The 25,083-nt window shown below is 38.0% G+C and overlaps 1 protein-coding gene across 3 annotated transcripts in view; it reads left to right on the top strand.

The window, feature by feature from the left end:
• The window catches only part of fancc (FA complementation group C), a 180,359-nt gene that overhangs the window by 34,253 nt on the left and 121,023 nt on the right, over positions 1–25,083 (top strand). For all 3 annotated transcript variants that reach the window (XM_073071347.1, XM_073071337.1, XM_073071329.1), the window contains exons 3-4: positions 10,019–10,103; positions 14,968–15,062. In XM_073071347.1, coding sequence (XP_072927448.1) covers positions 10,019–10,103; positions 14,968–15,062 — 180 coding nt within the window. The remainder of the gene's footprint in view (positions 1–10,018; positions 10,104–14,967; positions 15,063–25,083) is intronic.

The following is a 25,083-nucleotide window of genomic DNA, read 5'->3' as shown; positions in this document are numbered from 1 at the left end:
ATTTTGAGCTGCCACCATTATCCAATGCAGTCCTGCGGGTGAAGTTATCTTACAGTTCCGCAGAGTAGGGTGTTCCAGGATTTTGACTGACCAGTAAAATGTTTCCATATTGGGATGATATCTGATTTTGAGGAGCACCTATGGTGTTCATGTTCCCATGTCCCTGCACCCCTTGTCCTGCATGGTAGTAGTTTGATGTGTATAAGATGCTGTTGGACAGAATGTTTAGGGTGGTGGATGGGGTACCAATTGTTTATTCAGTATTTCAGTAAAATTTGACTACTATTGTACATATATTGTTTGATAAAGCATTTTTTGTTTAAATAATTCATTATAAGTTATATGTAAAAGTACTTAAATGGCATACGTCATCACGCCACTGTGTCATATGTGCGCACCTCACTAAAGTAAAAGTGAAGAGTACACAAGTTAACCCTGACTCCATGTTTTTCTTTTGATTAGTTTTATATTTTGAAATTATAAAACATAACACCAATCAAATTGGCTGTTCTGTCTTCTAAGCGAGTATTCCATCACATTCCTGACTTCCAGATGTTAGGTTTCCTAGATGTCTGGAGTTCTTCAGCACAGCATACTCAGCTGCTGGATAAATGCTGTGTAGTTCCAACATTTATTTGGCTGATCTGGATAAACTGGTCAATGGTAAATCTCTGGATGCTTGTGTGCTGTATGAATCCAGCCACTGGAGTAGTTTCCCATTGATGTTGATTGATTCATTTTTACTAGAGGACCTTAACAGTACACTGAGCCAAATGCTGCCTTGATGTTAAGGACAGCACACCACTTGTGTAATTCAGTTTTTTAGTCCATGTTTGTACCAGGGCTTTGATGAGGTTCAAACATCAGTAGAAGAGGTGGGTCATGGCCCAAAACGTCGACTGTACTCTTTTCCATAGATGCTGCCTGGTTTGCTAAGTTCCTCCAGCATTTTGTGTGTGTTGCTTGGATTTCCAGCATCTGCAGATTTTCTCTTGTTTGTGAGTAGAAGAGGTTGCCTTGCTTCCAAAGCAAATCACTTTAAACTAGTCTTCCACTGTAAATTGGCAGCCTTGATTGGATTGTCCTTGGTAGCTTAGTTTTCTGTGTACATTTTGTATTTATATTTTTCACAATAATCCCTTGAGAGTGAAATTTTATTCTTTTTCTCAGAATTTTTGGTAGTGATTTGTGAAATTTATAAGGGTGAATTTCTGTTCACAAACCACTAACACAAAGCTGCAATGTATTTATAAGGGCATACATTGAATTGGAAAGAAAGCATTTGTTGGGTGTAATTTAAAGGTGGTGAAGGGATGTAAGAACGAGAGTGATTCTGAGTGGTAAATGGGAATGTGTGTGCATATATAGAGTGATGGGCAGGTGACTGAGAAAACATACTGAAGGGCTTTAAGTTGTAGGTGATTGTATCATTGTTCTCGCCTTTACTGGTCTACCTAAGTCTCTGAACTGCTGTCTATGCCCTGTTCAGCAGTATGGCATTGTGCAGAATTTGTTAACCTTCTCCGGTCTCTGTCCAAGCAGCTTTCTCAGTTTCGCTCTAGCAAACAGTTTCGCCACTCGTCACAACTATCACTAGCAGTATATTCAGGGATCTGTCACTGAGCGGGAGGTAGGGTTTGATCTCTGGACTTGATTATGATAAGTTCTTTTCTTTGGCTCAACTCATTTAAGTTGCATAATTTTAATGTCTAAATTTTGTTATATTGATTATTATTCCTCCTGATATTGGAAATCCTATGGTTATGTAGTGGCTGAATTTAAAAAGCTGCTGATGATGTGTTGCATTGATTTCTAGGTTTCCCTCAACCTCCTGCATCCAATGTGTCACAAGCTTAAAAATTTATGCTCTGTCTGAAAAATGGGCTGAATTTTATTTGACCAGAGAGATAAAATGGGATTACTTCTAGTTAACTAAATGGGTGGAACCAGCTATAAGCACTTGCAGCATTTATGATTAAAACAGAATGTTGCAAATGGAGCTAATTAATGTTAGTCTTTGAATGTTTCATAGTCTATTAAAATGAATCCTAAAAATTGCAAAAAAAGTCAAGAATATAAATTCCAAAAATTAGAAATGAAATAGAAAGGAGCAAGGAATGATATTGATGTTCCAGATGGGGAATGACAGAGCTTGTAGAACTTTAGAATACTTTCATATACCACTGGGCTACCAGTATGGTGACATATAGGTACCATGTAAAACTTGCTTGCAGCAGCATCCACAGGCATGTAAGTTTAGACAACACACAGAATAGAAATTACATATTGATTATATAAGACAGTAAAGAGGAAAAAAAGTGTGCAAAACAAGATACTAGTGCAAAACAAACGTAACCAGAGACAAGTACATAATATTGCAAGAGGTGACATATCTGAGATTTACAACAGTCTGAACCAAGTAAGCCTGTCTCTTTAAAACTACTTCAGATCTGGCTTGATTGAGGAAAAATGGTGTTACAATTTACTTTATCTAAGAAATCTAAGAAATTAGGACCATAAGTAATTCATATTTAAAAGAGAAAGAGATCCAGAAGTATGAATACCTGGCTGAAATCAATACGATAGGGAAATTCAGGCCAAAGATCTCCATCTACTGTACAAAATGGAAATAGATAAGTTTAAAGGCAAGAAGTAGGTTGTTATAGAATAAATGAAAGCCAAAAGGGAAAATGTAAAATGGAGCTGAAATGTTATTTTTGAAAATAATTAAACATTTTATTTGCTATTTGAAATTTTAGGAGAGGCTCTAATTTTAATATTAGAGGAAAATATGAAATTTTGCATGCTATAACTTGATGAATACAACACAAAGTTAAAAGCCTAAAATTAAAACTTGAGCAATAGCTTATGAAGTGGCACACTTTCAAACTTGCAACTTGTTCATCGCCTAAATATAAGGAATCAATATCAAAATATGTTGGCTATTTTGTGCAGCCGGTTGATTAGCCCTTTCTGGTATTGCAAATGGTCTTTTATTGTCACATCTTGCATACTCTTCATACTGATGAAATTATTACACAGTATTGTTGCACAAAAATTTTTCAAGATTAATCCAACCTTTCAGCACAAAATAACATGCAAAAGTGTTGTTTGAAAACCATATTGCTCTCTACATACTGAATGGGGAGAGGGTTCCCCTGAAAAAGTTAGCTGGATGCAGAATCAAGGAAGTTTCCACTGCAGGTCAAGTGCCATAGGGATTCAGAGGTTAGGGGCAGACAGCTGTTTTTGTGGTGGCAGATGTGATTTTCGGATAGATGTATTCCTCCCAGTGTCAGGATTTAGAATAACACTGAATGTCTAAAGAACATTCGGGAAGGACATATAAAGTTTGAGGTCTGTATTGAGATAAACAGCATAGATGGAGACAAGGATGAGGGCCTGTGTGCACATTTTAAAGTGACACAGTGAAGCAAGATGTAGCTCTGCTGCCTCAGTTCCAGCGACCTTGGTTCAACCCTGACCTCAGATACTGTCTCTGTGGAGCTTGCACATTTTCCCTGTAACTGCACAAGATTCTCCCTGATGCCCCCATTTTCTGCAGTGTTCTCAAAGATGTGGTCATTGGTAAGTTAACAGTTTCCTGTGAATCACCTGTAATACACAGGGAAATGTGTATGGGAATGCTCAATGGGCCAGTGGCAGTCTCCCATATTGTAAAGAAGTAAGTGATTCCATAGAAGAAGGATGTTGAAGGTACTAAACTCTGGATTACTCTTGTTGCCTTGTGCTAATGTGAAAAGAAATAGAACGTATGACTGAAGAGATGGTGCAGGAAGGAGGGCTTTTGATTTGGTGGCAAAATCAATGTCCTGTTTGGCAAATGGGCTGGTAATGGCAGTGAGAGTTTAAACCAGCTTGACAGTGGAATGGAAAGCTTAGTGAAGATACAGGAAGCATCAAATACAAAACTAGAAGTAGATAACTGATTATGTGGAGGTTCTGAAAGCTGAGAAAACAGAAGCTGGGCATACAGTGGTTGTTGTGCTTCATGGAATATGCTTATGTGTTTTGAATAAAGCAGAAGAGAATGAGGTCACTGAAATAGGTGTAAGTATGATATCCTGAAAACTTGTATTAATGAGTTCTGTTTTCTGTCCAGACGGCATTCAAACAGAAGTTTTTCACTGTATCTTGGTACATGAGATGATTGCAAACCAATCACACAGAAAAGCGGAATGGAAACTCTATTTATGAATTTAGTATTTTCAGGTAAGAGGAACAGTGGGATAAGTTAGTGGCCATATTTATCAAAGAAATAATCACACTTGTGAGAATGGGTGATAAGATATGTGGATGATCAAAAAAGGCTATATAGTTTGTCCCAAAGAACAATAAAGGTGTATCCACACTGTTTAATAATACTGTGGGAGCTCGTTGGCTGGTAGGATGTCCATAAGTCAGGCTTTCATAATTTGAGGAGGGCCTGTTCTTGGATTCTGGGTAGTTTGGAGGAAAACTACCCTGAGCCCACCATTAAGCACATATACAAAGAGCAATATTGCAGTGAAGCAGCACCCATCATCAAAAAACCCCACCATCCAGGCCATTTTCTATTCTCACTGTTATCATCAGGAAGAAGGTACAGGAACCTGAGGTTATTACACCTCAACCATCAGCCTCTTGAACCAGAGTGGATAACTTCACTCACCCCAACAATGAACTGATACCTCAACCTGTGGACTCACTTTCAAGGACTCTACAATTCATGTTCTCAATGTTATTTATTATTATTTTGTATTTGCACAATATGTTGTCTTTTGTATATTGGTTTTTCGTCATTGCTGTGTGCAGATTTTCATTGATACTATTTTTTTTTGATAATAGATTTACTTTGAACTTTGAAGTAAAAAAAGAAATCTGAATTAAAAATTATTGGAAATATTTAGCAGGTCAGGCAGTATTTGTGGAAACAGAAACAGAGAATACATTTAGAGATGATAGAAGATACAACTCAATAAATTTTAACATTAACCATGTATCTCTGCCTACACCTGCTGCCTTACCTGACTTTTTTTTTATATATATCAGAGGAATTTAACTAGGTTCATTCCTAGGATGAAGAGTTTAACTTATGAGGAAGGCAAGAGCAGATTGGTCCTATGCTTGTTAGAGTTCAGGATAAAAGAGATATTTTGATTGAAAGGTGGATGCTGAAATTTGCATTAGTGGGGAGAGAGGTTTCCAGTTAAGAAAGCATTCTTTCACTCTGTCTCTCCTTCTGCATACATGCGTCTTTGGACTGTGGGAGGAAACTGGAGCATCCAGAGGAAACCCAGGCAGTCATGGGGTGAACGTACAAACTCATGACAGACAGCAGCAGGAATTCAACCTGGATGTCTGGAACTGTAAAGCATTGTGCTAACCACTATGCGCTGTAGTTTTAGAATAAAGGATTATCCATTGAAGACAAATGAGAAGGAAACTTTGGAATTGAAATTGGTTTATTATTGTCACATCTACTGAGATACAGAGAAAATCTTGCATACTCTTCATACAGATCAAATTATTACACAGTTGTTAGACAAAAATTGATCCAGATTAAGATAATTTTTCAGAACAAATTAACATGCAAAAGTATTGTTTAAAAACTCAAGGGTTGTGTTTTGGGAAGCACCTTCATCGTCCTGTCCATATTACCAAGTTTATCTATTTACTGTAAGTTAACCCATGAGAAAATGTCACTATACACTTCAAAATGACTTGGGTAAAGAAGACTATTTTATCTAAAGGATTGCACAAATTTGTAAACCTTCCCAGATTGTCAAGCATGAAATGTCTCAATTTTTACAGAGATGAATTGGTACAAGGATATTAGGTAGACTTCTTTGGGACAGCATCATCAGATCAATTTTCCTACAGTAATCTGGATTTGCCTTTCCAATATATGCATTTCTCTTTCCAATAAATTTGCATCTGTGGAAGTTTGGAACGCCAGACTCTTAGTCATTGACAAAGTGGCAACATCTGTTGCTAACCTTGAAGAAAGCCGCTTGTGACTATCCACTGATGTCTTTTGGATGGAACTTTATTTCCTGTGGTTACATTCATTATGATATTGGCGTGTGGGAACTCTGGTTTTGTAGTGTGGTCTCACACAACAGTAATTGTTCTCAAGTCTATTGAGCTTCCAATATTGAAGAACTCGACAGTAAATGGTAGGGTCCTGTATAGTATTGCAGGACAGGGAAGTCTAAAATTGCATGGATCCCTGAAAATAATGACACAGGCAGACAGGGTGGTGAAAAAGGTACTTAGCAGCCTTGTCTTCATCAGTCAGGGCAGTGGGTGTAAGTGTTAGGATGTCATGTACAATTGCACGAAATGTTGGTGAGACCACATTTAGCAGACTGTGTATTTCTGGTCACCTAGCGATAGGAAGTATGTCAACAAGCTGTAAGGGTGCTGTAAGGATTCACAAGGGTGTTACAGAGTCTGTAGCCATGCGAATAAGAGGAGACTGGAAAGGCTGGTGCTATTTTCCTTGGACCATAAGAGGCTGAAGAGTGACCATATCAAGGTGTATAAATCATGAGGGTCAGAGATAAGGTGAATGGTAAGTCTTTTTTCTAGAATCTGGAAGGCTATTGTTAGCAGGCATAGATTTAAGGTGAAGGTGAGCGAGAAGTTTAAAGAGGAATTGAGAGCAAGTTTTTCCACAGAGGATGTGGAATGAACTGCTAGAGAAAGTGATAGATGTCCGCCAGAGAAAGCAGGATCTCCCAGTGGCCACACATTTTAATTCCATGTCCTGTTCCCATTCTGATATGTCTATCCATGGCCTCCTCTACTGCAAGATGAAGCCACACTCAGGTTGGAGGAACAACACGTTATATTCCGTCTGGGTAGCCTCCATCCTGATGGCATGAACATTGATTTCTCTAACTTCCATTAATGCCTCCCTCCCCTTCTTTCCCCATCCCTTTATTTATTTATTTATTTGTTTGTTTGTTTGTTATTTTTTCCCCTCTTTTTTTCTTCTTTTCTCTTTTTCTCTCTCTGTTCCTGTCACAATCACTCCTTGCCTGCTCTCCATCTCCCTCTGGTGCTCCCCTCCCCCTTTCTTTCTCCCTAGGCCTCCCGTCCCATGATCCTTTCCCTTCTCCAGCTGTGTATCCATTGTCCCTTAAGACAATGGAGGAGAGCATTTCAGCCCATCAAACTTATACCATCTTACCACAGTCCTACTAATTTTCCCCTGTATATTTTATTTTCTGTTCACATAGACATTAAGAAAGAAGATGAACATGAATTTAAACAAACAATTCAAAACCTTAGACTCAGAAATAGATCCCACATCTTGTGTTAGATGTTCAGGACTTGTGAGATGTTTTAGCAGTAATTATGATTAGCATGAAAACTGAGTTACACCTGGATCGACAAGACTTAATCTTTTACGTGTATTTACCATGAGTGTAGTACTTTGTACATAAAAAATGGTTCCAAGGTTGTCAGCTGAGGAGTGGTGGTGGGGACAAGCTCCCACTACCTAAAAATGATCCTCACGGCATGCGCCCCAAATAGCCTCTGACAACCAAGTCCAACTCCTGGCCTTCTCGTGTGGCGGAACTGTTCTTTCTGACAGGAAAAGGGGCGAAGGTGGGTCCTGGTGCCTTAAAACCAGTACTTTGGGTCAATGGAGCTCGTCATCCTGGGAAGACAGTCCATCTAAGAGAGGGAAAACTCTGATTTCAAACCTCTGCTGCCTTGTGGCCATACCCGCTCGTGGGAAAGGCTTCGGGAGTAAACCCTGAGGACAAATCCGGAGCTGGAGTCCCTAAGGCAGTCCGACGTTGCCTTCAACCTCGCTCTGGCAACTCCTGGGACGTCACTGGTGCCAAACTGTATCAGCCCTTGCCCTTCCCTTGGACAACATCGGTGGTGTAGAGAGAAGAGACTTGCTGCTTGGGCAACTGCTGGTCTTCCATACAACCTTGCCCAGGCCTGCGCCCTGGAAACCTTACAAGGCGCAGATCCATGGTCTCGCGAGACTAATGGATGCCACCACCAGTACATAAAATGTTGAGTTTCATTCGTTCGAATCATTGTAACATGAGTTAGATTGAAGACTATCACTGCAGGAACTTTTGGATTTTGCTTAGTTAGGTATATACAGTATGTGTGAATTCCTGAAGTTGCTATTGGTTTAAAAGTGCAATGTTGATCACCACTGATCATTTGCTTGTTTCAGCCTGTTCCCTTATTTTTAATGTTTTATTTTTACATGGATAGATTTATCCAGAGTCAGTAATTTATGCTTTGCCAAGTACTTAAAGCAGGTGAAAAGTGCAAGAAATGACGAGGAAGAAGAAATTAGAAAAATATCTTTTAACCAATTTATGAAAGAAGCTCTTAGACTATAAAATGTTAGAAATAAATTAGATTGTTATTGCAGCATCAACCAAACTTGTGTCAAAAGGCTTCCTTTATTTTTTGATGTATACTCAATGGTAATCAGGACGAACATGAAATGATTCACCAATTATGGCTATTTAGAGGTAAGTATTTTAGTGAAATACCACCAAATATCTGGTTATTTACGAGTGTAGCCCTTGTGACCTTCAGATCTTTTCGATGATCATCTTAAATGGTTAACCAACGATCAGAAGGCTCATGCAGTTAAGGTTTACAGATTTTAGATGGATTTCATATGACAGAAGTGTGGAAATTAGATAATACAAGGAGTAATAAATGTGTTAAAATTAACCAGAAAATAAAATTATCGGGAAAGGGTGAAGGTATAAGTAACGGTTAACTAGACCAACTTCCTTTTAAGGAACAGTGCTAAGATATGGCTCTGAATGTATTTTCTGCATATAAGCCACTGTTTATGGAGTGAGTCATGCAGGAGTGTTACAATTTAAAGTTGTTTCAGTTGTACTTTGACTTAGAAATAAAGATATAACACAATCAAATCTAAAGAGGAAACTTCAATGTAAGATTCAGGAAGATTGAAGCTACTTCCATGGGTCTAATTAAACTCCAGCTTGGTTTTCCCGTAGGTTTCAGAAATTTTTCTGTGATCTACTGAACCGTTGTGAAGCTATTGGACTTTTTTTTAAACATAGGACAGTGCAGAGTCATATCTGGCTTTAAAATGCAACTGGACAGGAGTGCTTGTGTACATGAAGTATCTGGGTTCTGCTGGAGGCCATCATGTTCTTGTGGTGAACTACATATACCTGTCTGGACTGCTCCTGTGGCTCCTCCCATAGACCCCTGCTGACTGCTCTTGTGGCTCCTCCCACAGACCCCTGTATAAAGGCGACTGAGGCCTGTTGCCCAGCCTCATTCCCCAGGATGTAGTGTTGTTCATTCTTCCAGTCAATAAAAGCCGATACCTCGCTTCTTACGTCTCAGAGTGAGTTATTGATGGTGCATCAGTTCTATATACATAGTGGTGCACCTAGTAGATCCTCTAGCTCAAAGAGACAGAGACCAGGTTGAATCCTGACTTTGGGTGCTGTGTGGAGTTTGCATGACAGCCCTGTAATCATATGGGTTTCTGCCAGGTTCTCCTGTTTTCTCCCTCCTTGCAAAGACATGTGGGTTGGTGCATTAATTGGTCACTATATGTTACCCCTGCTCTGTATGTCAGTGAAAGAACCTGAAGAGTTGATGAGTATGTAAGGAGAAAAAAAAGGACTAATATAAGATGTCGATGGTCAGCATAGATGGAATAGACTAAAGGACCCATTTCCCTGCTGTATCTCTCTATCAGTACATGAATGAGTTACTCAGTATTGTGTGGATTTATTGTCTGTTTTGAAAGAAATGTTTTAGAAATAATATATAATTAAAGAAACTGATAGCAGCATACAGTACATGCATCATATGGATTCCCTGTTTCTCATATGCTTGTGAAAGGTCACCAAAATTAACCTTTATTTTAACATCATGTGGCTGAATAAAGTTAAGTATATATGAAGTAATTTTTTTCTCTGGCCAGTAATGGGGTTTGTATAAATATTAACCACCACATATCTTCTTATTGCAGAACACTACTGAAGCATTAAAATTATTTCCAATGATCGGTCAATTTCTGGGTAGACTTTGCTGGAACCCTTTTGTTGTAGCACATGGTAAGTTTACAAAGCAAAAACCTTTGTTTAGTCAAAGTTATTTTCATCTTTGGGTATAGCTATATAACTTGAGAGGAAGACTGATATATTTTCTTCCTTGAGATCTAATATTATGTTTATAATGTTAAAAATTTAATTTTCAGGCATGTTTTCTCTTGTTTTCATTAAATTTTAGATAATTCCAACATTTCATCAAGGCAGTAATGATCCATCATTTAAAATTACTGTGTTTGATTGGAAACAGGATACCAATGCTTTCATTGTTTTATCATTTATCATCTTTAATAATTCTGCATAATCATCATTAATAATACATTAACATAAAATCCAGTCATATTTAATGCTTCTATTGAAACCTTTCTTTAGTCATGGACACGTAATTTTGATTCTTGGCTGAACTGTACATGATCCTTGGTGTTTTGACTTCTAATACACCTAATGTAACATTGACTTACGTAATAACAATAAATTAAATTTTTAGAACAGCATTTGCCAGGGAGGTTTTATTATGAGATGAGTTTTAAAGTAATTGGAAATACTGGAGATCTCCTGTATAAAGTGATTGTCAGATTGATAACATTCAAAATCAAAATCTTGTCTGTAATATGCTTCAACAGAATACCAATGTTTCATCATTAAAGATTAGTGAGAATTCTTGCTCATACTTTTAAGCAGAGATAAATTACTTTATAAACTTTATTTAATGGCTTCACTTATGAAGACGAATCTGAAAGTGTTCTAAGGAATTAAAAATGAAGGATGTAGGAAGTAGGCAAGATGAACAGATGAGGTAGAAAATGAAAACTTCAAGGTTTACACTTGCATCACCATCATTTATGAAATCAAAATGCTTTGATTTTGTCAATTATTAATTATGCTAAAAGATGGAGAAATCACCTGTTATTGGATGGATATTGACATTGCATCTATGGTTACTGCCACTTATGTCAATGCTCCTGAGATACTCAAGCTGATGACCCAAAGCTTAAATAAATAGGTACCTGTGAAAGAGTATTCTAAAGAAGAAAATCGATACAGCTGCCAGAGAAGGAGACACTAATGTTTGAGTTATTCACTTAGTTGGCTAGAATTGAAGGAACCTGAAATTTGAGAAAAATTGCTAAGGATTCTAAAATTGCATTTTAAGTTAAATATTATTGCCGTAGATATAAATACCATAAAAATCAGCTTTTGTGTTCAGCAGCAGCTCAGTAGGTTACAATCATGCCAAGTAAAATTTAACATAAATTAACATAAATTATACATATTCAACATCTGCGCATATTGAGAGAAATACAATTCCAGATATAAATTGTTTTTTTTTTCAGTTCAAATTCAATAGCTTTATTGCAGTAGGGAAGAAGCTGTTGTTGAAGCTTAAGGTATGGATCCTTAAGCTTTTGTACGTTCTGCCAGATTGCTGCATCGAGAAAAGGCCATGGCCCGGGTGGCAGGGGTCCTCGCTAATGGATGTCACCTTCTTGAGACTTGTGAGAGTTATAAGGGGACATGAGAAGGCCTTGCATGTAGGATTAAGGAAAACCCCAAGACAAGCAGGATGACTAGTGTGAGTTTATGACTGATCTGGGATAAAAGAGGAAATGTACCTAGAGCTGGAGGAGGAGGTAAGTAGGTAGGGGAGATCCTTAATGAACACTTGGCTTCAGTATTCACCAGAGTGAAAGGGACCTTGATTGCTGTGAGGGAGGCGAGGTACAGGTTAATATACTGGAACATGTCAGCATTAAGAGAAAGGATATGCTGGAACTTTAGAAAAACATTTGGATAGATAAGTCCCTGGGGCCGATGGGATATACCCCAGATTACTATGGAAAGTGAGGAAGCAGATTGCTTTGCCTTTAGTGATGATCTCTGTACCCTCATTGACTCTGGAGTGTGGCAGATGTTATTCCTTTGTTCAGGAAAGGTATAGGGATAACCCTGGGAACTGTAGAACATTGAAGGTCAAATTTAAAGGCACACTACAGGGTTAATGGCAGGGTTCTTAGCAGTGTAGGGGAACGGAGTGATCTTTACTCCTTTACGTGTGAGTTTTACATATATAGGTCTCTCAAAGTTGATGAAGTGTTTAATAAGGCTTTCATTGGTCAGGAAATTGAGTTCAAGAACTGTGAGGTAATGTAGCTGTATGAAACTGGTTAGACAACACTTGGAGCACGGTGTTCAGTTCCGGTCACTTCATTGCAGGAAGGATGTAGAAGCTTTAGAGAGGGTGCAGAGGAGATTTACAGGATGTTGTCTGGATTAGAAAACATGTCTTAATGAGGAAAGGCTGAGTGAGCTGGAGCTTTTCATTTTGGAGTAAAAGAGGATGAGAGGTGATTTAATAGAGGTGGACAAGATGATGGGAGGCATTCATAGAGTGGACAGCCAACACCTTTTTCACAGGGCAGAAATGGCTAATTGAGGATGTTACTTTAAGGTGATTGAAAGAAAGTACAGAGGGGATGTCAGAGGTTGGGTTTTCACACAGAAAGTGGTGGATGTGTGAAATGTGCTGCCAGAGCTGGTGGTAGAAGCAGATACATTAGGGACCTTTAAGAGATTCTTAAATAGGCAAATGGATGAAAGAAAAATAGAAGGCAAGGTGTGAGGGAGGCATTAGATTGATCATGGAGTAGGTTAAAAGGTCACCACAAAGGCATGGACTGAAGGGCTTGTACTGTGCTGTACTGTTTTATGTTTTAAATCCTGGAACTCGCTATGCATTTTCAGAACTGTAGCACTTCAAGAAGGTAGTTCACCATTTCTTTCTCTGAAGGTCAATAAATTCTGACCTTGCCCGTGATCATCCCAAAAATAAATATATATTGAAAAAATTCAAAACCAGGGAAAGTACTGCCGTCCGTCCACTCAGTGTTCTATACAGTAAATTGGAGTTGATTTTGATTCTGTCTCACTTGAATCAGAATCTGAATCAGGTTTAATATCACCAGCATATGTCGTGAAACACGTTAACATTGCGGCAGCAGTACAATGCAGTACATGATAAAAACAGAATTACAGTAATTATGTACCGTAGATTCCGGACTACAGAGCGCACCTGATTAAAAGCCGCTGGCTCTAATTTTAGAAATAAAATCAATTTTTTAATTGTAAAGGCCGCACCGGATTTTGGGCCGCACCGTTACTTTTAAATATACATACGTATCGGTAACACAAATTACGTTGCATATACTTTTTTACTGAACAGCACGAACAACATTCCAATATCTCCTAGCGACTGGTAAAAATATATATACTGCAGCCTACCAGGAAAAGTTATTGATCGCCTTTAACTTAAAAGCAGCGTTTTCGCTCGGGTCTGACGCGCTTGCATAACGCGATCGGGTCTAATCGGGTCTGACGCGCTTGCGTAACGCGATCGGGTCTAATCGGGTCTGATGCGCTCGGGTCTGACGCGCTCGGGTCTTGCTTTTCTTCGAGTATTTTCCATGTTGATGAGGGTGAGTACAAATGACTGATTTACAATAATTTAATTGTGAAAGTGCGCTTGATTTATCGTACAATTTCATTGGACCTCTGTGAACTACTCATCAATTTTATTGGTCTACTGTTACGAGGCAAAATGTTTACGAGGCGGCATGAAAAAAAACCATGTATTAGCCGCTCTGGATTATAGGCCGCAGAGTTCAAAGCTGTTCAAAATGTGGGAAAAAAGTAGCGGCTTATAATCCGGAATCTACGGTATATTAAATAGTTAAGTTAAAATAAGTAATGTAACAACACAAATAAAACAAAAAGTAGTGAGCTAGTGTTCATGGGTTTAATGTCTATTTAGGATTTGGCTGGCAGAGGGGAATCGCTGAGTGTGTCCCTTTGGGATTGTGTATCTCCTTCCTGACAGTAACATTGAGAAGAAGGCATATCCTGGGTGATGGGGGTCCTTAACGATGGACGTCACCTTGCTGAGGCACCACTCCTTGAAGATGTATTGGATACTATGGAGGCTAGCACCCATGATGGAGCTGACTAATTTTACAACTTTCTGCAAGTTATCTTGATCTTGTGTAGTGTAGCTTCACCTGTCACCCCCACACCCAGTGATGCAGCCAGTCAGCACGCTGTCCACGTCTGTAGAAGTTTTTGAGTGCTTTAGGTGACAAACTAAATCTCCTCAAACTCCTAATGAAATATAGCCGCTGTCTTGCCTTCTTTATAGCTGCATCAATATGTTGCAACCAGGTTCGATCCTCACAGATATTGACACCCAGGAACTTGAAATTTCTCACTCTGTCCACTTTTGATCCCTGTATGAGGATTGATTCGTCATCCCTCATCTTACCCTTCCTGAAGTCCACAATCAGCTCTTTGGTCTTCTTAATGTTGAGTGCAAGATTGTTGCTGTGACACCACTTAGCTAGCTGGTATATCTTGCTCCTGTACGCCCTCTCATCACCATCTGAGATTCTGCAATTCAAAGTTTCAAAGATTAGATCTTTGTAAGAATTAATTAATTAGTGTGAATATGTACTACAGATTCAAAAACTGTTGAACCATTGGGTTGCTGGACCGTAGAATATTGGACTAGAGAGTTTCAACCTGCGACTCTCCAGTCCAACATTGAGACTTTTAGCCTAATCAGTACTATTGTTCTCAAAGTTTACATGTAAACCTGAACTATAACTTTCTCGTCAATATGGAGATACTTGTTTCAGATACTTTGTGTGTTTGTTCATTCCTGCTTTGTAAATGATATTCTAATCAGTATCGACAATATGAAATGTAAATATGTTTACAACTACTATTAAAAATCTGGCTGAGAATATTTAGTCAAACCTAGTTTACAAAGTGCACCTCTTTCTTATTTAAACTCGGGTTCCTTTATTGTTTGTTAATGCAGATGAAAGCCAGCAGCACCTGTTGGAATGCTTGTGGTGTCTTTACAGTGCAGAACCTGAGAATCTTGTGGAACAAAAGGCAAATGACTGGATTTGGGTAAGACCTGGCTCTTGCCACTAGTGTAGGACTTTTAAAATGAGTTTATATTCTCAATCAGTAATTTCTGTGGGAATTTTTTTCTATTATACCCCTTAATTTAAGTAAATGATCAGTGGAAATCTCAGAAAAAAATTGTTTACTGCTGAAACAAATGGCAAGAAGCTGTAGAACTTTAATGAAGCTTTTAAAATGTATTTATATACAGTATAGTGGATTCCGGTTAATTGGGCCATCAAGGCAGCTGCTTATTTGGAACAACTCTTAAAGAACAAAAAATATTGAGAAAATAGCCAGATTTCCTATTGTTTATTTGGGACATTATATTACTTAATTGGGACAGGAGACTCTTGCCGAACAGTGACCGACGTGTCCACTCGTGTGGCTGTTAAACACTAAGCCATGCTTAGAGCAAACAGTTTTTAAATAGCATGTTCAATAAGCAGTGATTTTTGTCACTGATAGTGGTTGAGAAATAAGCAGTTAACCAATTCAGAATTGTTTTGCTCACTGCATTTTCAAGCATTCAGGCTTGGAGATGCCAGAAATGGCTGGGAGTGAAAATGAAACAGCATCACTACTTCAACAAGTTAAGGAAATAAGAAGGTATTGACATTCATCTTGAATGTTACAATGAAAATTTAAGATTTAAAGAATGCAATCTCACAAAGGATTATATGAAGCCAGTTCAATGTCTACACTAGGTGACTGAGCTGATTTTGTTCATTTACAGTCAATCAAAAGAACATGGCAGTGTATACTGGGTTAATTCCTCCACTGATAACTATTAGGAACTACGGCATGGTTTTATAGTACTCGAGTAGCATTGTTTGGTTTGTGTTATAATTCGTTCTGTTTTTCATTTAAATACATAATTTGTTACTAAGTTAAATGGTAGTTTATAATACTTTTTAAATTATTTTCATGAAACTTTGACTAATTGGGACAGTCACCTAATTGGGCCAAAATGTTCTGGTACTTATGTGCACCAATTAACTGGTATCCACTGTACATACTGTACATTTCACATCTTCATTTTGCAAAAGTAAGCTCTTAGTTGGATTTAAAATAAAGCTAAAATTACACTAATAATTCAATTGGTAATTTTTAATAGATACTGTAAATTATGAATTAAATATGAACTGATGTAAATTGATCTAGTGCCAGTTTTTCTAAATGTCACAATGATTCCTATTTTTGAAATGTGATTGAATATTAAAAATATAATTTGTTATGCACAAATGTGTATATTGTACAACATTCAAACACCATACATAATTTTATTTAAAATATCATAAGCCATTGAGTCTCTGCTTGTTTCAGATTAAGCAAAATAACTCAAATGCTTTACTATCAAATACATTTATATATTTTTTATCTCTATGGGAAACATTTCATTCATACAAGACAAAAGTAAATTTTGTTTAGTAACATAATCCTGCCACTGTCTGTAAAGAGTTTGTCTGTTGTCCCAGTGACCGTGTGGGTTTCCTCTGGGTTCTCTGGTTTCGTTCCACAGTCCAAAGATGTATCAGTTGGTTGGTTATTAGGTCATTATAAATTGTCTCTTGATTTGGCTAGGTTTAAATTGGGGGTCGCTGGGCAGTGTGGCTCAAAGGGTTGGAAGGGCCTGTTGCATGCTGCAACCCTATAAATAAATAGAATCATAGAAATGTTAGAAGAATCTGGTATTATTTAAGAGGAATTATGCAATTGTTGGCTCTGTGGTTTAATTGAGCCTATAAATGAGAAATTTTGTGGTGTGAAGGAATGGTACCAGTTGCTTAATTTCACATACACTTGCACTTGTGTGGCTGTTAGACCCCAATAGGAAAAGTTCCCACAGAAATTACTAGGGAGACTGTCTTTGAGGGCTTGCACTAGAACTTGCTGTGTCTCAGTACTGTGTCCTCTTTGGGCAGGCAACTGTGTATCTCCAGACTAATCAGACAGAAGCATTGTGACTGAGCATTTCTCGAGTCTGAATTGTAGATTAAAATATCTAATCCTGCACCAAATTATGCACAAAGTGAAATGGAGAATGAGCAAGGTAGTAAGATGGGAAGAAAAATTATTTCATTTTAAAATGCTTTAATGTTTCCAAGTTAATTTCAAATGTGAAGGAGGAAGTCTGCACTTCAAAAAGTTGATTTTCAGTGGCAGTGTGACTGTTTAACAGTAATTAAGAATTGACACTGAATTCAAGACTTGCTTCTACTGAAATGAATAAGACCTAAATTTTAACTTAGTTTAAAATCAGAGAAACAGCTTGTAAACAGTCCAATACCCATGAAATCTGCACTGGTCTTCAAGCACCCTTTTGCACTAATCCTGCATTACTCCCATTTTAAAAAATTCTCCACCCTTTCTTGTCATCTCCCTCCAAATACTACAACTTGACACTACACAGTGGTCAGTTAAACTACCAACCCTTGTGCCTTTGGGACGTGAAAAGAAATCAGAGAACCCGGAGGTAATACATGTCGTTGTAGGCAGAATGTGCAAACTCCACACAGACAGCATCCAAGGTGAGGATTGAACCCAGATCTATAGTGCAGTGAGGAAGTTGTTTCACTATCTGTGCCACCATGCTTTAATTTAGTGTTTAGTGTGGATCTGTATTCTAGAAGCATAGCTTCATGTTGTTTTGACATATTTCAATGTTGAGTCTTAAAGGTCGAGATAGGTATTTTGATGGAAATGGTTGCTTTGGCTGATTTCTGTGCTTTAATTCTGCATGTGTTTTCATGTATTTCAATGTTCAAATGTCCATTGCCTTCAGTTAACATAAAACTTAATTTAGTAGCTGCTATCATGGTATTAAAGTGGAAGTACATTTTAAGAACATGTGTTGACAGCTAGATTGTATGGTAATATAATTAAAATGCTAATCTGGTCCCTATAGATAATAAATATGCTTCTGTAGCCCACAGCTCAACTACAAATAAAGCTAAAGAAGGAGCCTTTTTAAAAAAAAAACAAATGTGTATTAGCACTGATGGAGAAACATCTTACAATCTAATATTAATAAAGGCAAACTGTTCATCTTCTTTGGCACTTGCTGACCTTGGAACATTTATGACTTCATTAACCTGCCTTTTTTAAAGCACTGATGTGACCCCCTCTGTTGCTTAATAATGAGGATGCCCTGCTAACTTCCTAGTTTTAAATCAGAAGTTTAGCATCTGTATAGAATGATTTGTTTTACAGTTTTAGACAGCCTCTTGTGTGGTCTTTATTGCAGGCATGTCATATTTTAAGCAGAAGAAAAGCCAACTTGGACTTTTCCATTAGCATTCTACATTTCAAATTCTGTTCATACCAGGCAATACATTTCAACAACCCAAGCACTTAAAAAAACAGAACAAGAACACCATTGGCTATGAAAATTGCTTTGTTCACCAATTTGAGGTAACTACAGAGCATTTTATTTAGAAACATATGTAGCAAAAGCAATGTGTTTTGTTAATTCATTGTGATACTGATACACCCACAGTTACCACAACACAAATGTCAGATTCTCAAGAGATAATAAATAAGTTATGTTCTTGATTGGAGAGACTACAATCACTAAATATTAATACTCAGATTCTCTTTAATCACTGGTTTCCCATTAGGGGGTAGTTAAGTATCTAATATAAATTTCAAAGTATCCTGTTTCCCACATAAACAGTGCCTATGATGTAATGTGGATGTGAATTATATCTTTCAATACTTCAATTAGTTCTTTTGTATTAAGGTAGAATGCATACAGTATCTTGTGGTTATAAATGGACTTCCATAGATTGTAAAATCTAATGTCTTCTCTCCTGATATATTTGCTGACCAGCTCTATTCAATTGGATTAGTAAATTATCTTCAGGCCATGAACTTTAGATCCAGTAAATTTAGGAGCCATAAAGATTCACTGACGTAGATTTAAAATATTATTTAAATCAAGAGAAATGCTTACAGATTATGAATTGTCTATGTTAATAAATTCATAATTATGTTCTCACAATTTTGAATATGAATATATTGTTTCTATGTAAAAATATAGAGTTTTGAAGCAAAAGGTAATCCCAGTGAGTGGTGGCTGCATTAGTGATCATGCTAGGGTTTGGCCATGACTCTCTGAGTATCACTACCGCTCTCTATGCACATGGGGATAGCTGAGATTAGAACAATACCTATGTTTCTGTCTCACTGCATTCTTTTTGAAACACTAATGGGATTTTGAAAGAGTCACATTGTCAAGATAACAAAAAATGTATATCCAGGAAGAAAGATAAGTCAAAATAATTATCAGATATATAGATTGGCTCATGTATTTCACTGAGGAGAAAACAATTAAAAACCACTATACAAATAAATTGCTACACTACTGTATTAAAGTTGCTTTCTCCTTCATATCTATTCACAAAAAATTAAATACCTGGAAAGCAATCTTAAGTCCTTTTAGCAACTGGTCTGGCTTTTAAAAAAATTATACAGAATTCTGGGTTTATTCACTACCTTGTGAATCTGTCTACTTTTCTGTGATGATTGGTATTTTGAGGTAATAAGCCATTGTCTGCAGATGCTTGTCTCAGTCTCTTCTCATCTGAGGAAAAAGTACTGATATACATGGGACATCTGGTGTATCAACTGCACATACGTTTCTGGAAAAACTTGTCTGGATTTTTTTAAAAATTCCTCTGTCCAGCTTGAGTTATAAATATTGGAGTACAACCTATACTCACCTTCAAAAACACAGGCCCTATAAATAAATCTCAGGAAAAGATTTAACTTCAGCAAAATATTTCAAAAAGTAAAATTCTGCAGCTGCTTGAAATTTGAAACAAAAACAAAATATTGGATGTACTCATGGGGTTTAACAGTTTATCTGCATTTGGAGTCTATGCCGCCTGTCTAGTGAGGTATGTATGTAACTGCAGTCATCTAAGGACATCATTAACCAGTTATTGCTCAATCCTGTGTGGCTATATCCAATTTGTTTCTCCATAGGTTGCCAAACGTTTGTGTAACTACAGCATAAGCAAAGATTCCACCCACCCTGGACGTGCTTTGTTCCCCCCCTCACTGGGCAGAAGTTACAAAAGCCTGAAAGCATGTACCATGATGCACTAGGATAACTTCTACTCTACTGATATAAGACTATTAAATGGTTCCCTAGTATGACAAGATGGACTCTCAACCTCACAATCTACCACATTTTGATCCTGCATCTTACTGTCTACTTGCACTGCATGTTCTCTTTTGTAACACTTTACTCTGCTCCTTTGTCTAATGGTCTTATTCAGGGCGACGAACATTACGGAGAGAAGGCAGGAGAATGGGGTTGAGAGGGATAGTAAATCAGCCATGATGGAATGCTAGATAAGACTTGATGGGGTGAATGGCCCAGTTCTGCCCCTATGTCTTATGGTCTTTATTCTGAAGTCTGTTATTGTTTTATTTTGCACTACCTCAAAGCACTGTTGAAATGAACTGATCTGTATGAATGGTATGCAAATAGGTTTTTCACTATACTTTGTACATGTGACTTCAATAAACAAGTGTACTCGTTGTTTGGCAGGAGGGGAGTCTTTTTGGGAATTATTTTCAGCGATTCAAGTATGCTCTCAAAAGCTTGAAAGATTGTAATACCCATTGACTCATGAAATCCGTGGTCCCGGAGAAGGAATATTTGCGATAGCACTACAACCTTCAAGTTCCTTTGCAGAAGGAGTGGAACACCTCCCTAACTATTCACTGCACCTCCTGTTCACTTGAGGCAGTACCTGCAGGTCCCACTTTGACCTTCTCTGCCCCCTTAGAACCCACAGAAATGGAGTGGAAGCAAGTCATTCTCGATCTCAAGGGACTCCCTAGGAAGAGGAAGCTATGATAACACTTTTTGGGCAAATAAATTTCTAAATATTATGCTGTCAATACAGTGAACAGCAGCCTATAAAATGTTGTTTGCGATCATTTACAGTGAAAATGTAATCCACAAATCAAACGAAAATCTAAACTTGACATGCTACTTATGAGGGGCTACGAAACTGTGTGGCAGACTCAGTTTTAGGAGATGACCTCATGTTATAAGTGAGGTCTGGACACTCATACTTAAAGACAGGGAATGATGGCAGGATGTGGCAGCACATAAAAACAAATTATTGCTTGACTACCAGACATCTGTGATCCAGAGCTATAAATTATAAACTTGTGTGTTTTTTTTTTAAAACATGTGTGATGAAGATTTAACTAAGAAGCAAAACCAAATTAAATAAGGGCTGTAGTTTAGTTCTGCTGTGAAGTTGTTAAAAATGATTTGTTTAGTTGTAAGCAGCTTCTAAGGATGATTTGGATTAGTAGTCAAAGATCTTGTTATTAGATTTATCAGGTTTTGTATTGGATCATGCTCTTCAGTATGTCAAAATATTTAAAGGTTTTGCATTTCCAATTTAAATGCAATTTTCAAAGAAACCTTAATATTTTCATTAATATTGTTTTTAACTAAATGGCCTTGTTCTCTGCTGTGTCCAGTTTGCTTTTTGAGCCTTGTTTATAATCTGGTTGATAGCAGCAAGGTACAGTACTGGGCAAAAGTCTCAGGGACATGTATATAGCTAGGGTGCATAGTACTGTGGTAATTTTATGTATTGCACTATACTACTGCTGCAAAAAATCATGACATACGTGAGCTAACATAAACTTGATTCTGATATGGGTCTCAATTGAGGACTTAGAGTGGGGGCGGGGGCAGGGAGAGGGGAATCATGGTTGGGAAAAGAGGAAGAGAGAGAGGAATGGGTGGGAAGCACTAGGAAGACATTCTGTAATGGTCAATAAACCAGTTGTCTGGTGGCTCACTGGATGTGTCTTCACCTGTGCCACACCCACCCTGGTACTCCTTCTCTGCCACCTGTCCCTCCCCACTCCGTGTTGACAAATACAGTACTGTGAACCCTAACTATATAATACATATATCTACATGCCTAACTCTTTTGCACAGTACTGTACTTTAATTTGATTTTTCTCTACTTTCTGAAGAAAGGCCCGCTATTCTTTAACCTTCCAGCCCCATTGAGATTTGCACTCTGCATCTATAAGTGGCATGTGGTGATGATGGAGGCGGTGGGGGGGGGGGGGCGTGGAGGGTGAATTGGAGATGACCTCCATGGTTGAAATTCAGAACTCTTCCTTTTTGCCCTTTCATCTCCAAAGGCAAAGTTGTCCACAGAAATATTGCTGCAAGGAATTCATTGTTGAAGGTTCCAAGGACCCAGCAAAGAAAGCTGTTTCTCAGAAACAAATAATTGGATGCCACCCAACCAGTGGAAGCCAGAGAACATCCACGGTGTATGGTCTGAGTGAAATCCAGCATAATTAGTAGCTGATGAGATTCTTGGCTTTTCTATCATAACTCTCAAGGGCTGATTTGATGAGAATGACCAGGTGATTACAGTCAGTCGGCTCCAAGAGAGATATCACATTCTGAACGCTTGACACCAGATTGCTGAAGCAGACATACTGAGCTCTGTCAATGAAATAAATTACCAGATGGTTAGAGGAAAAGATAGGTATATGTTTTCAAAGTCTCCTTGGTAAAGAGTGCCTCCTGGGAATCCATGCTCTTTGACTGCTGATGGTGAAGAGGATAGTACTGATAATTTTAAGTCCATTCATCAAGAACACTGTAAATTGCAGAAGGAATGCATCACCTCCCAAGCTACTCACCAGCTTCCCTTATTAAGCAACAGTTGCTTCAGAATCCAAATTGGGTTTGCTATCACTGACATACTGTATATCGTGAGATTTGTTCTTTTACGATGGCAGTGCAGTGCAATGTAAGCTACAGAAGAAATAAATAAGTAATGCAAAAAGTGAGGTACTGTTCATGGTCCCTTCAGAGATCTGATGGTGGAGGGGAAGAAGCTGTTCCTGACACATTGTGTGTCTTTAGTGTCCCTGATGGTAGCCATGAGAACGTCGCCAAGACGCCACATAATTGCAAGTCACTTTTTTTCTTCTCTGCTCAAACCTTATAATAACAAAGTCAGACTACCATTTGCTTCCTAATTATTTGCTACACATGCATGTTGGCTTTCAGCACCTTGTGCACAAATACATCAAAGATCTTTTGAACATAAACATTACTCAATCATTTACACGTAATAATAAGAAACTCATTTAGTCTGTTTTGTGCATCACAGTAGGCTTCATATTTTTCCACATTATATTCCATCTGCTGTGTTCTTGTCCACTCACTCAGCTTGGCTGTATCCCCTTGAAGTCTCTTTATATCTTTCCTATTCACAATCCTACTTAATTTGATATTGTCAATGAACTTGGAAATGTGACATTTGATTCCCGCAACCAAGTTGTCGATACAGACTGAAAACCTGGGACACACCTCTAATCCCTGCAGTACTCCACTGCTCACAGCCTGCTTTCTGTCTGATAAGCAGTTTTCAGTTCATGTTACCTCAGTCATTGCGTTCAGGTTCTGATTCGTTCAACATTGGTGTGTTTATTTATAAAGAGCTTACTGGACCCTGAGGATTTATAACTTTTTTGATCATCAGATTTGTATAATTGGGTCCCATCAAGTTTGGGATGTGTAATCAGCTTCTGGAGAGGGGCAATAAAATCTTTAGGACGTGCTGATAGGAGGGCTGTATTGACGAAACTGGATGTGTGGCACGCAGAGAGAAAAAGAAAGGGGGACTCGCAGGTTGTGAGAAGTAATATGATGGAGAAAGTAGATTGATGGTTTGGGGTGACTGTAGGATATGGATAAATGTGGAACTGTATTCAAGTGTCCTGGCATTTGATCAAATCACTGAATGTAAGAGACTGCTATGATAGTTGTGCTGCAGACTAACTCTAGTGTCTAAATGTATAGGCAGGCATACTGATTTGCTGAAAACTAAAATACAACACATGCTGGAAAAATGAAACAAAACCAGAAAATGCTGGAAGCAGTCAACAGGCCAGGCAGCAAATGTGGAAAGAGAAGTGGAGTTGATGTAAAACCAGGAAAGAGAAAACAAATCAGTTTTAATTTGCAGAGACGATGGGAATGGGATGGATAGGACGGAGGGAATTACCTTGTCCATTTGAGAGTAGGGTTGACGTGGTGATAAGCTGGAGATGAAGATGAAGTTCATTGACTAGTAGGTAATGGGGATAGCTTAAATGAGAGAACATAAACTAAGGAATATATAAGTTGTTGAATTTGATACAGAGTCTAGAAAGCTGCAGCAGGCCCAGACAGAAGGTGAGATCCATTGGGTCGTGTTTCAATAATGCAGGAGCCTAAACTGAGATTAAGGTGGGAGTAGGATGAAGAATTAATGGCATATCATAGGACTGAATGCAAATGCTTCACAGGTGAAATTACAAGATTCCACATCACCATTTAGATAGGAAGGCAACTCACCCATCTTCTGATATTTATCCTTTAATCAACCCTTCAAACCATATTGTCAGTCATCAATTCTATGCACTTTGTCATATCTTCTATATTACAAAATTGACTGCAGTAACTTCAGAAATTCTTCTATTATCTGTAAATTGATTTAACAAAATTGAACAAGATACCAATTGAATCCAAATTCTTTGTCACCGAACCAAGAGATTCACAAGTGTCAGAAGGTACTAAAATCCCTGTTGAAGTGCAGATGTTTATTAATATTTTAACTGTTTTGCTCTATGGTATCTTTCAGGGTTAAACAAATGGGGTAACTCTCAAATTCAGTTGATCTGAATGTGGGAAAGAGGTACATGTGAAGTCCTTGACAGGTTTGACAGCTGGAGTTGAGGGATGGGGGAGATCTTAAATGGTTTTCTTGGATCTGCATTTACTCAGGTAATGGAGACAGAATCTATAAAAGTGAGGCAAAAACAACATTGAGGCCATGGACCATAATGTATTACACAGGAGGTGCCTAATGTCCTGAGGCAAATTAGAATGGATAAATCCTCAGGGGCTGACAAGCTGTTACCTTGAACTTTGAGAGAGGCTAGTGCAGAAATTGCAGGGGCCCTAACA

Source organism: Hemitrygon akajei, chromosome 2 (assembly GCF_048418815.1).
Source record: "Hemitrygon akajei chromosome 2, sHemAka1.3, whole genome shotgun sequence".
NCBI lineage: Eukaryota > Metazoa > Chordata > Chondrichthyes > Myliobatiformes > Dasyatidae > Hemitrygon > Hemitrygon akajei.
Note: the sequence above shows the minus strand (reverse complement) of the source record. Positions and strands in the feature narration are given on the sequence as shown.